The sequence below is a fragment of the Arachis duranensis genome, chromosome 1 (genome assembly GCF_000817695.3).
Source record: "Arachis duranensis cultivar V14167 chromosome 1, aradu.V14167.gnm2.J7QH, whole genome shotgun sequence".
NCBI lineage: Eukaryota > Viridiplantae > Streptophyta > Magnoliopsida > Fabales > Fabaceae > Arachis > Arachis duranensis.
In genome coordinates this window covers 104,209,774-104,222,291 of record NC_029772.3, presented here as the reverse complement: position 1 = coordinate 104,222,291, position 12,518 = coordinate 104,209,774, and the positions used below count along the sequence as shown (strand labels likewise).

The 12,518-nt window shown below is 32.4% G+C and overlaps 1 protein-coding gene across 1 annotated transcript; it reads right to left on the bottom strand.

Annotated features, from left to right (window-relative positions):
* Positions 1-2,020: 2,020 nt before the first annotated feature.
* On the bottom strand, positions 2,021-4,118 carry LOC107468301 (uncharacterized). Its single transcript, XM_016087566.3, has 3 exons — positions 3,815-4,118; positions 3,357-3,479; positions 2,021-2,484 (listed from the first exon to the last, which is right to left on the bottom strand). Exons 1-3 carry the CDS (start codon positions 4,053-4,055, stop codon positions 2,345-2,347), a joined length of 504 nt encoding a protein of 167 aa, XP_015943052.1. The 5' UTR covers positions 4,056-4,118; the 3' UTR covers positions 2,021-2,344.
* Positions 4,119-12,518: the final 8,400 nt, after the last annotated feature.

The following is a 12,518-nucleotide window of genomic DNA, read 5'->3' as shown; positions in this document are numbered from 1 at the left end:
TATATCGCATAGATATTGGCTCTTGATAAAGGAGTGTTCTAGAAATTAAAATTTAACTCCTAAATCTAAAACTAGGTATAGTACTTGTTGATATACATAAAATTGATGGAGCCAATAGTTGTTCTATGATTTAGATCCAATATAATGCAATGTTCGTAGGGTGTATTTTAGAAATAATGTAGGAAAATTTTCATTTGAAAGTCTATTTCGGCAAAGATATCATTCTGATTATAATATATATGGATTTTAATAATAGGTCTCCTTCTAAGAACACCATGGGCCGAACATGTTTGTTATAAGCTAGTGCTAATCTTCAGTGGTATTCTTCTATTCTACTTCACACGGCTTCTTTTTTTACTTGCAATTCTTGCACGATTTATTGTAACTTCAATTTTCGTTAGAAGAACAACTTCAGTCTCGTATACCAATGAAAAGGTTCTATAAGTTCAAAGAATAAATAGTAAGTATTCACTCCAATTTTTATGAGTATTTATCACTATATTTGTGAGTATTTTTAAAAGGCTCTTATTAGTGAATTTTGCCTGGCCTTTGTCTTGTAAGTAGTAGAAAAAAATTGTGATATTTAATTTGGTATTGTTCAAGAATACCCAACACTCTCTAATTAACAAAGTGGGTTTATTATAGACACCAAAACACCCGACAACCAAAATCTGTATGTTATGTTTTCTTTGATGAATCTTATCATTGCTTCAACATTTGCTTCTTTGACAACCATAGTATTTACTCACTTTGTAAAACTTTCTACAGCAAGTAAAATTCACTTTTTTTTTCCATTTACAGAAGATTGATTAGTTGAAACCCTGTTTATAATTTTAAGCCATTTTACAGCAAATAAATAGTGCCTTGAGTGTCCTCATTATTTTAAATTCGTTTAGCTAAAAATGGATATAGGAAGTTGATCTTCACATGTTAAGGTAGCAGTTTTGACACTGCTTTGAATGCTCGTGTTAAAGAGGTATTCGCATAAAAGAATATTCATGACATGTAATATTAGTGAAGGAACATCTAGTTTGATTTATTTCTAACTAGATGACATTTTCTACACTTTAAATACAACCATTTCACTTCCACCAATTTTCTTCTCACTTAAAGAGAAATTCAATTTCTTAGGATGTTTTTTATTTTTATTTTTTGAATTTTATCCTTTTGGCGCAAAACACTTATAGGAGGAACTTTACTATTTTTTACCATGTTTTGAACTATCTTAAAATTATTCATACACAATAAATTTATACGTTTGGTATACAATCAAACACTATTATATTAAACAATTTAATTAAGTATATCAAAGTATCTAATAATTTAAAAAAAATGTAATTATATTTTTTTAAGGTTTAATTACTTGTTAGTCCCTATAGTTTTATGAAATTTATAATTAAGTTCTTATATTTTTTTTCTTTTAATTGGATCTTTAAACTGTTTTTAATTTTGTAATTAACTCCGTACTAGTATAAAAAATGTTAGAGTTAATAGAATATTTTTTCACAAATTAAAAATATTAGAAATTAAGAACCTAATTAAATCTTTAATCACATATTTTTTAAAAAGAATATTTCGTTAATTTTAATATTTTTAAGACGAAAAAGACCTAATTATAAAATTAATAGTATAAAGATCCAACTAAAAAAAATATAAAGACCTAATTACAAATTTGATAAAACTATAAAAACAATCAGAATAATTAAAACTTTTTTAATTAGAACCTTTTTTTTCCTCGAAATCCAACTCGATAACAATTTGAAGAGTCAATCATCCCAATGTTATTAAGACAACATTTCTTAAGTTGCTCTTTTGCAATGTGATAAAATTTAATTGTTATGTAATTGGCATCCAATCAAATATTTTTATAGTTATATTTATGAGACTTTTAAGTTGATAAATAATTAAATCAATTACTTTTGTCGATAAATTAATACATAATTAAATGTTGTTTAAATGGGATGGGTTTTACATACTTAATATGGTGACAAACCATATCAGTGGGTTTCTCATCTCAACCTATAACATATGCCAAAGATATAATATAAAAAAAAGAATACTACTGTCCTTTGAATGACCTTAATCTTTAACAGGTTGCTAATGGCAGCATTATGGGTTATAATGTTGATAGTACAGTAACTAAAGGGTAACATTTTCCCAGAATTGTGTATAACAAAAACCATTTAAATGTCAAAATCCTAAAACAAGGCCAACTGATAAAAATGGTGGAAGCAACTGTTATTTTTTTGTCTGAGTTATGAGAAAGGAGAGTGCCTGTAAGCTTCTCTTTCGAATCCATGAATCTTGAAATGTTGCTTGCAACAGCTAAGAATCATCCTCCTCTCTATGGCAACTTGCATGCAGTTGTCTCATCTTTAGACTTGTATTTGCCAAGCATCTCGGCAACAGTTCTGCATCGGCACTGGTTTCCTGGCCGGATAACATCGCCATAAACAGCCATCTCGATTATGTCGAGCTCCTTGTCTGGTAATTGGCAAAACAAGAATAATATCCGTCAATAAACATGACAGAGCTCCTAAAATGAGAGAAATCTGAGCAAAGTTTCACTTTCCTGCCACATTATATCAATTAATGGTTACATCTCATCATTGAACAGAACATGATCCTACAGTTTGGATCGAAATTCTTATGAATGAACAGAGTGAGAACAACATTGTCCTTGCAAAACGCCTTCAGGGGCTTGGCTTCTAAGTTCTCATCAAAATTCCATTTAACATTTACCATAAAAGACGCTGCGGATAATTTTGGATATCCTTGCGAAAAAAAGGTTCAGTAAATAGAACACAACATGCCTTCCTAAATGGGGTCAATTAACAGAAAGCAGTAATATAAATAACATCCATCAGTGGCCACTTTCAATCACACCACATAAATGGAATAAAGAATTTGAGATAAATGGTTTCCTTAATGCGTAGAAATGTTATTGTCAAACAGTCTATCAAACAAAATCGATCTAAATTATAGGGAACAAACAGCACAGGTCAATATCACTTCTAGGATGCAATCGAAAGAATCCACCCGCAGTTGGAGCACATGAATTTAAAACACTTGGCAAATACACAGTAAGAAAAACGAACATAGATTCCTTTCAGGATCCATAAACTGCAAAAGAAGGCTGCAATTGATACAAAATATGATTCTTATCTACAAATTGTAGCGGCTTCTAATCTTATTGGAAATCTCAATCTTCTATGTAGTACACGATACTAGCAATTTGTCCCAACTATGATTGCCAGGGTTGAATAAAGGACCCCATAAAGCCAATTAGGTTTAACTAAATTGCATAATAGATAAGAGGAATAGTTCATGCAAATTACAAAGATGCATATGCGTACCAGTAAAGATAACATCACAAGAGTATCCTTTGAGTTGATCAGTATCAACCTGATATTTATTTGATTTGAATCTGTTCACTCTTGACTGAAGTATTTGACAATTTTCCTCAGTGGATTCACCCCCTAAAACACAACATGGAAATCTCACATGTCAATTTAAATCATTTTTCAAATGAGCCAAATTACAATCTACAATTCTATATGGTATATGTTCAACTGATGATAAATCCTTAAAGAAATCAAAACAAAGAAGCACAAAACTTCATCCACGCATTATCTTCATTTCTATCTCCAACTTTCAACTACTATTACATAGATAAAACATCGGAATTTAGTCAACTTTCGGTTTTGACTTCTACATCTATTGCCACATTTTTTCCAACGAAAACACAGCAACCCAGAAGAAAATGAGGTGTTATTATGAAATAGAAGCAAAAAGGGTAACAGAAAAATGGAACCTTTGGAGAAGGGGACGATGTGATCGTACTCGTAGCAGAGGCAGCCGAGGCAGTCTTTGAAGCGCTTGCAAACAATGTTGCCAGCGGCGTCTTTTCGCCACCTCTCAGGGTGGCGGCCGGGAACGATTTCGGCGTTGTTCCAACACTTGATCTTCGTTTTTGGGTCGAAGAATCTCGGCCTGTTATCTCCACCGTCTCCGTTCCCGTTGCCGCCGCGAGAACGATGGGGCGAGGAGCTCATCCCTCCTGAGTCCTCACTTATCTTTCCTTTTCTTTTTTCTTTTTTTCGGTGGAGCAGTGTGAGGCAGAGAAGGAAAAAAGAGCAATAATGGCCCATTTATTTTTAAAAAATAATTATTTTTTTATTGAGGAAGTAAGAAGTATAGGAAATCAATGGTGTACAAGAGGAGTTTAGAATATTCATTCAGTAAGGTATCAGATGTTGATTATCCTTAATACTCGAATGGTTATTTTGAATAGTACAGGTATAATGTGTTTGAAAAATTAGTAGTATTTTATCATAAATATTTATTTTTTAACTCATATTAAGCTAAATAAAGAGCTCATTGTATACATGCTCCCTAGCGGAATTCTTTTTTTATTATCCACAATCCAACGAGCTAATAATTAATTTGTCTTAAATTTAAATTTTATTTAATAATTTATTGTTAATTAATAAATTAAATAATTTCTTAAATCAGTACTCAAGAATTTTAAAAGCAAATATTTCAGTTTTTTAAAAAAATTAATACATAAAAATATCTCTAAAATTTTATTCAGACAAATAAATCAGTCTCTAATTTATTTTTACAGAATAATTACCAAAAATAGTTTCCAAAAATTTTAAGAGCATACATTTTTTAATCCTAAAAAAAATATACAGATCAACCTCTAAAGTTTTTCTCCGTCAGACATGACAATCTCCCATTCATTAAAAAAAATATAATAAAATAAAATAAATATTATTATAATTATTAATTACACAATAATACTATACCATAATTTTTTTATTTTTTAGACAAAAATAATGATAAATTTATTCATTAGATTCTTATATATGTATGTTAAAATTATTTGATATTTTGAATTTAATATAATAAAAAGATGTCCTAAAGCATATTCGTATTAAAAGAAAATATTTTAATTTAGATTTTAAAGTATCATTATTCACCTTACCTGTTTTCAACGAAAAGAGTGTATCAATATGTTAGTGTCATCATTTACATGCACAAAGTTAAGCTAATAATAATAAAAACTGACCTACAGTAAAAGTAAAATGGACAAAAAATTGTTATGTCATGTCTGATAGAAAAAATATTGGAGATTAATCTGTATATTAATTTTTCTTAAAACTAAAATATATAATTTTAAAATTCTGGAGACTATTTAAATAATCACTCTACTAAAAAATAAGTTAGAAACTGATTTATCTGTTGAAATAAAATCTTAAGAATTAATTTGTGTATTAATTTTTTAAAAAAATTAAAATATCTACTTTTAAAATTCATAAGAATTGATTTGAATAATTACTCTAATAAATTATTATATATAAGCGAGATTCAAATTCTAAATGCCATACAAGGAAGTTGTATAGTATAATGGCTTAATTAGGACCCATTTAAAAAGATTTAAAAGTAACTATTTTGAGTTTTGAAACTCCATAAAATTTTTCAAAAAAAAAATCTTTATGAAAATTCCATTTTAACCCTCCTTTTCATTTTCAATTCCTTGCAAATTCCCATCCATCTCTTTTATCTAAAATGTAAAAATCCTAAATTTTAACTACTGTTATAATTTGTTGGATGGAACATCGTCGTGCCGAGTCACCGTCTGTCTACCGTGTCTATTCCACCATACCTCATGCTCCTTCTTTTTCGTACCGTGTCCCTGCTCTGCAATATTAATTGTGGTAAAAAAAATTCCGACAAACTTAGAAACTCGCAACAGCGGCGATGACGACGGCAAACGTAATAACCAACAAACTCCACCGTCCGAAAACGAACATGCCATCAAATCACTGGCGATCCCTGAAACTACGACAACAATGTCCCGACAATTGTGATCGATTAGTATACCAAATTTTCTTCCTCTCACAGTTTCAAATCATAACCAGTTTGAAAAATTAGAACTCGTTGATTCAAAGAAAATATGTTGACAATTTACAAATAATTTCGATTATGAACAAAATTGATTGGGCAGATAGCAATTGTAGCAATGATCATTTAGAAGATATAGAATGCCCATAATTTGCTGATAAATCTTCATCGCCGGATGCCATTCACGCTACTGCCATGGAGCTCGCGGAAGAAATGCAGAGGGAATTCTCAAGCTAATTACCGTAGAGATTTTTTTGTGCCAATAAGCCTTTTTAGGAAAACCCACACTAACTTAGGAAAAACATTTCGAGCCCGGTCTGTGATGCGACGATGACTCAGGATCCCGGAGGTCATTCCACAGCAGTTGCGTAAGGGAGGATAGGAAGAGATTTGCGTTCGACCAAGGTGGGTTCCTCCATTGGTGGCGTCAGAGGCATCAGCGGTGGTGAAAGAGGTGTCAACGGCGCCAACAGTCTCCTTTGCGGTGGTGAACGGAGGAAGAACAAAGAGCTCTCTCTCCCACCATGAGGAACGACGACAGCACGATAATGAAACTAGATGAATGGGTCTGTGTTTCTGAATGTGTCCGGGTCGGGTTCGGTTTCTCAATCTGGGCCAGCCCATGGTACCAAGTTTGACATAAAAAATAAAATACAGATTTGGTCCAATTAAATTTAAAATATAAAAAATAATAAAATATAACTTTTTTAACTTTTTGTGAGGAGTTTCAGTATTCTAAAAGATATTAAGAGCATTGAATCGGACACTATTAATATTTAGTACGATTTTTAAAATCAAATTACTATTTTTTAAAAAGTTATTTAGGAGTTTATAGAATTTAAAATAAATAATTTTTTTTATAATATTATTATTTTTTATTACATTTTTATAATATAAGTATTTTTTTAAAATTAAAAATTTAAATATAAAATAATTTATTTATAAACTACTTTTAATATAACTATTTATTGTTTAATCTATTTTTTTAAAAATAACTTAATTAAATTATTTATTCAAATTGAACCTTAGTTTTCCTTTATACGCCTGGTTAAGCATCAAACATCACACATGCTTAATTATTTTATTGTAATTTTGTTTGTCTTTTTAGTTGTTCTAATAAATTATCAAAATTGATCCTAAAAGATTTAAACACAGAAAAATTTAAAAACGAAAGAAAGAAAATTAAATTATAATTTTGAATGATTCGTTTTTAATCATTTATTTGTCAAAATTAGTCAATCATCAAAATTAAATTTTTGTTATCTAAAATTTTTATAAAATTACCCTTATTTCTCTTTTTTCAAATTTAATTCTAATAGTATATATGGTTAAAAAAATATTAGAATATTTCTAAAAAATTTTTAGATAAAAATATCTTATTCCTATATTTATTTTAAAGTTTAAAAATATATTTCAGGTCATTTTTATTCTCTGAAATTAAAATACCACTAATTTCATTTTATTTTTTTATGATTATTTTTAATTTCAATAAAAATAGAGTGTGTATAATAAAATAAAAAAATTAAATTATCTTTACTAGCTTAACCCTAACCCTAACCCTAACCCTAATCCTTCCTCTTCAGATTTTTCCTTCTTATTTCATCAGAAAATTAAACCCTAGCAGAGTCCCTTCTCCATGAAAACCAAATCCTAGCAATATTTTTTTCCAAATTCATGCAAGCTCCACCAGCATCGAGTCAACGCCGATTTGGATTTGTACGACCACCGTGCACTGCATTCTAGAAGGAAGATTTACTGCTTCTGCACTTGTTTTGTTCGCCTTCGTGTTTCTTCTTCTGCCACTGCGAAGTTGTGCGTAACGGTGAGGAGTTCAATTTCTCTGTTGGATTCGCTTCAACTTCGTTCCCGCTCGATAACTTCTTTGTGTCGCCAAGGTGCGGTTCTAGATTGAACTGCGACGATGAAGACAACGACGAATTCAGAGTAAGGTAAATCAATTACATGTTTTGATTGGTAGTTTGTTTTGTGCGTGTTCTTGCTTGATAATTAGGTAATTATTATGTTAAAATTAAAAGAAAAATTGAGGGATTCTTAGGTACTTCTTCTTTAACCTATTGTTAAAATTGAATCGAATAAGAAATTTGTTATTCTACTTGTTGTCATGCTGTGACATAATCACATAATCCGAAAGAATTTCTCTTAAACAATAGTATAAGGAGTCAGAATTTTTTTTAAACATGTTTATTGAGTCAGTTTTGATTGTTCAAATACTAATTTTTTGTATGAATTCAAACATGATGAACTATGTTTTCTGTAACAGAATGGGGAAGGAGTCTTCTGTATGTTAGTGTGCTATTTGTTTGTTTGTGTATTTAGGCATTGGATTTATTTGCAATAGTAGTCATTAAACCTGAATTGTTCATGTTTAGCTTAGTAGTAACAAGTGCCTTTTCTAATTGGTTGATGAAGCAAATGCAGCATAAGTGTGTTAATTTGGATGTTTCAATTTCAATTGTATCAGCACTTTCAACAGTAGCAAAATATCACCATTTTATTTTTTTCCCATGTTCCTTTTGTTAGGATGTTGATATTCTTGTAAATCTAAGTCTCACGTACATGTTAAGCTATAATAGTTTTTTTCTCTCCTTTTGATTCTTTCCTTACATGCAATTCTTAAAATGCTCTAAAACTAGAAATTTCAAATAATGACGTGCATTTTCTAGTGCCATTTATACCATAGACTTAGGAGGAACTGAATTACTGTTGACATGATAAGTACTTTTGTTGTTTTCATTTTTAAACAGAAATACTACTTTGCTACTGCATAAGCAATGATGAGGTTGAATGGCACAACAAAATCATTTGTAGCTAATCATGTAGCAGAAACTAATGCTAGAGCTGTGACAATAAGGACCTTTAATGAGGAATATCGCTTTTTCAAGAAGAATTTAATGCTGGAGCTCTTATGCCCTTTCACTGAACAATTCCCCAGTATTTTCAATTCAATTTCAATGCACTCTAGCCAGTTATATAGTATCTGTAGAGAGTATAAATCAATATATGTATATACCAAGTGAGGCCCCAAAAGTTACCGAAGGAAACCGCCCTCCGGTTAATTGGCCAGTTGCAGGGTGTTCTGGCCAGCCCAATAAGGAACGGATGTCCACCCAACCTACTTCCGAACCCGGCAGGTCCCCGACCCGCCCGAGCTAACCTACCTCTCGCGAAGTCATCCCCTAGTGAAGGTCTGGATAGTTGGCGGATGCTTCCAAACACAAGGGCCTAAACAAAAGGCCCACTCGACGAGTACAGTTAAAGGGAGGGGGACCTACCCCTTCCCCAACTACGTCATTCTTTTACGCTAATTAGCCGTTTCATCGTACGGACACTTAGTATCGAATCATTTTCAATACAAAGATTTTAAGATACATAGATGAAAGACTGGTTAATAACACTAATCCTAGGAATGGAAATACAAGTAGAACCTAAATTACGCCTAGATTCGACCTTAGGAGTAAAATTTGTACTAGGAATTGAAAAAAAAACTGAATTGAAACTCCTATGTGATTCAACTTCATTAGAAGAATCACTTCTAGCAAAAGAAATTTTTTTTGCGGGATTAAAATTACTTAAGAACTATTGAGACATCTTGCTCTATGGCCATGACAAAATATGCTCGAACTATTATCTTTTAAGAACAACTACTCCCACCCAGTAGGAGGAAAATCAAGTGTTGGTTGACGAAGCTTTACATTAAGTCCATCTGAAGTTAGAAAACAGCCTTCACATTAATAAGAATTAAACGTTCTATCGACATTAAGAGGTTTCAGTTTTTCATTATACACTTTAAAATCGGCATGTATCTGCTCCACATAAAATATCGAATCTGCTTTTATCACTTCAGATTTCTCTTCATCATTCCAAACAAGAATGCTCTGATTCACGGTCGAAGGTACAGCTCCAACACCATGGATCCAATCTCGTCCAAGCAAGGCATTATAACGAGCCTTTGAAGATACAACCACAAAGACAGTGTTTCGATACGAAGACCCCACCTACACTTGGAGAGTCGCTAACCCTTTCGTAGGGGTCAATATATCGCTATAATCAGTTACTAAAATATTAGTAGGGATCAGGTCATTAGAATTCCTCCCTACCTTAATCGACATCTGTTCTGGCAACAAACTAATTGCTGCCCCTCCATCAACCAAAACTTTGTTAACACAAATACCACTCATGTAAGCAGCAACATGCAATGGTCGAAGGTGTGACTTTTGCTTTTCGGTTGGGAAATATTCCAATTCGTCCTCTGAACGAATAAAAGCAAAAGCCTCTTCGTCTTTCACATCATAATCCTCATTCGGTTTCCCTTTATATTCCCCCAAGTACTCAGTTGGTATAATCGAGATAGTACTCACCATTTCCTCATCTCCTTCATTGAAATATTATTTGTCGAAGTCAACATCCTTTTTTTTATCATCAACTGGAGCTACAACAACAGCCTTGCCTTTTTCAAATTTAGCTGGTGAAGGAATCCCTTTAGGAACAGTTTTTCTATCAGATGAAAAAATATTCGAGAATGAACGGAAGCAGTTGCCCCCTTGTCTTTGGAATTCGATAATTCCTTTTGCACCATCTATCGTCCATAGCTACCACCTCGATTTCCTCTAGTTATTCCTTGAGGATATGGATAACGACCTCGATTAAAACCTCGATGACCTCTTTGAGGATTACGCCTATACTGCGCATCTCGATTACAAAACTCTTGACTATTTCTTATTCATTGCACACCTAAGACTTGCGAACGACTCATCGACGGGGAAAAATTCCTTTGAGAAACTCAAGAACTTTGTCCCTCTTAATGTCGAGGAAGTTGCCTCTGACGAATTTGTTCCTCCTTATGAGCTAATTCTTTTTTCATTCTTTCTTTCTCAAATATAGCCGCAGTGTCGGCATCAAACACAGCATTACACCGAGGGCACAAAGATACATCTCGATTCTTTAATTTTTGTTGCATAAGAAACCCCAACAATCCTTCACTAACACCTCGATACACTGCTTGAACATTGGTTTTGAAATCCCTCAAAGCAGTATCAAATTCATAAGTAAAATCAACCATGTTGCTTTCTATAAAGGGCTCTGCCAAAATTTGCATCGGCAACGAAAGGATCAGAATCAACCTTCATATCTTTTTTGCCATCATCGAACTTCAATATTCCCTCCTTAATTGCTTTTGAATCAAGTCCCTAAAACGGACATAATTATTAATCAAATGGCTAGTTGCTTGATGAAATTTACAATAGGGTTCCCCTTTAAATCTTTTATCGAAATCAATGTCTTGCCTTTTGGCAAATCCAATTGTTTATCTCTAAGTAACACATCAAATATCTGATCTGATTTTGAAATATTGAACCTGTACTTCTTTCCACTCTTATACTTTGTATCATTAGACTTATCAACACTTGTGATTTTTTTAAGCAAAGAACAAACATAAGGTGGACTTTTCTTTAATTCAGTCAAATCAACTTCAAGAAATTCAAAATCAGATTCCTCATTTGAGGATTCTATTTTGATATATGAAATCTTTTCTTTTCGCGAAAAGGGTTTATTTTTTAGCCTTTTCTCACATTTAAATCTTTCTTTCTCCTTTCGAAGAATTTTCACTTGACGAACTCTTTCAGCCAAATGAGCCAAGTCAGATATATGAATATTGAGCAACTTTCGACGCATGTAAAAATCTTAACCCCATAGTTGCTATTTTTACCACTTCGCTTTCAAGAAGGGCCACATAGCACCGACTTCGAGCATTTTAAAACGAATCATGAAGTCATCAATTGATTCTCCATCATCACGCTTCAAAGCCATCACGTCAGTGACTGTTACATTCAATTCCCCTTTATAAAAATGGAAATGAAAAGCACTCTACAATTGTACCCAAGTTATAATTCAACTAGGTCTAAGAATAGAAAACCAAGTAAATGCATTCTTCGTTAAAGAAGAAGGAAAAAACTTCATTTTCAAGTTTTTATCAATTGCTAGATTTCCCAATTCGACCATATATCGAGCAATATCCTCAGTAGTCGATTCACCAACTTCTCTTGCAAACTTTGTTATTATCTTAAGATTTTTTACACCCCTAGGCACCTCTGGTGCTTGTACAATAGTAGGAAGGGCAGAGACAAAATATGATCGATTCATAAAACCTATGTTGAATCTGACTCTGTTAAGCACATCCTTAACAATTCTAGTAACTTGGTATTGCTCACCATGTTAATTGACTCGAATTCGAGCCAACACTTCATCTGCATTTTGATCTCATCAAACTACTCGAGGAATATCTTCCCCAAGGTGTATATCATCATTCCTATTTCTGGGCATGTTTATCACATCCTCTAGATTTACCTGCACATTTTGCTTATCACCTTCATCGTAATCAACAATTCGAGCAATCCACTCAACTTGTCTAGCAAGACGCTCTAACTTTGACTCATGATCAGCCATCATAAAGTTCAAAATGGTAGTCATTTGCTAAGTCAATAAATTGACCAAGTCATGATGATTTTCATCAACATGCTGTCGAACGGTAGCCATCGAACCAGGACCATTCGATATGGAACCCACTTGATAATCATGAGTAAACTCAAGAT

Bases quoted from the DNA above. Each gene is read 5' to 3' on its own strand.
- LOC107468301 (XM_016087566.3), bottom strand. From the start codon at position 4,055: ATGAGCTCCTCGCCCCATCGTTCTCGCGGCGGCAACGGGAACGGAGAC. The intron at 3,480-3,814 runs GTTCCATTTTTC...GTTGTGTTTTAG, and splicing joins CATCGTCCCCTTCTCCAAAG to GGGGTGAATCCACTGAGGAA. The intron at 2,485-3,356 runs GTACGCATATGC...GCCAATTACCAG, and splicing joins TTGTGATGTTATCTTTACTG to ACAAGGAGCTCGACATAATC.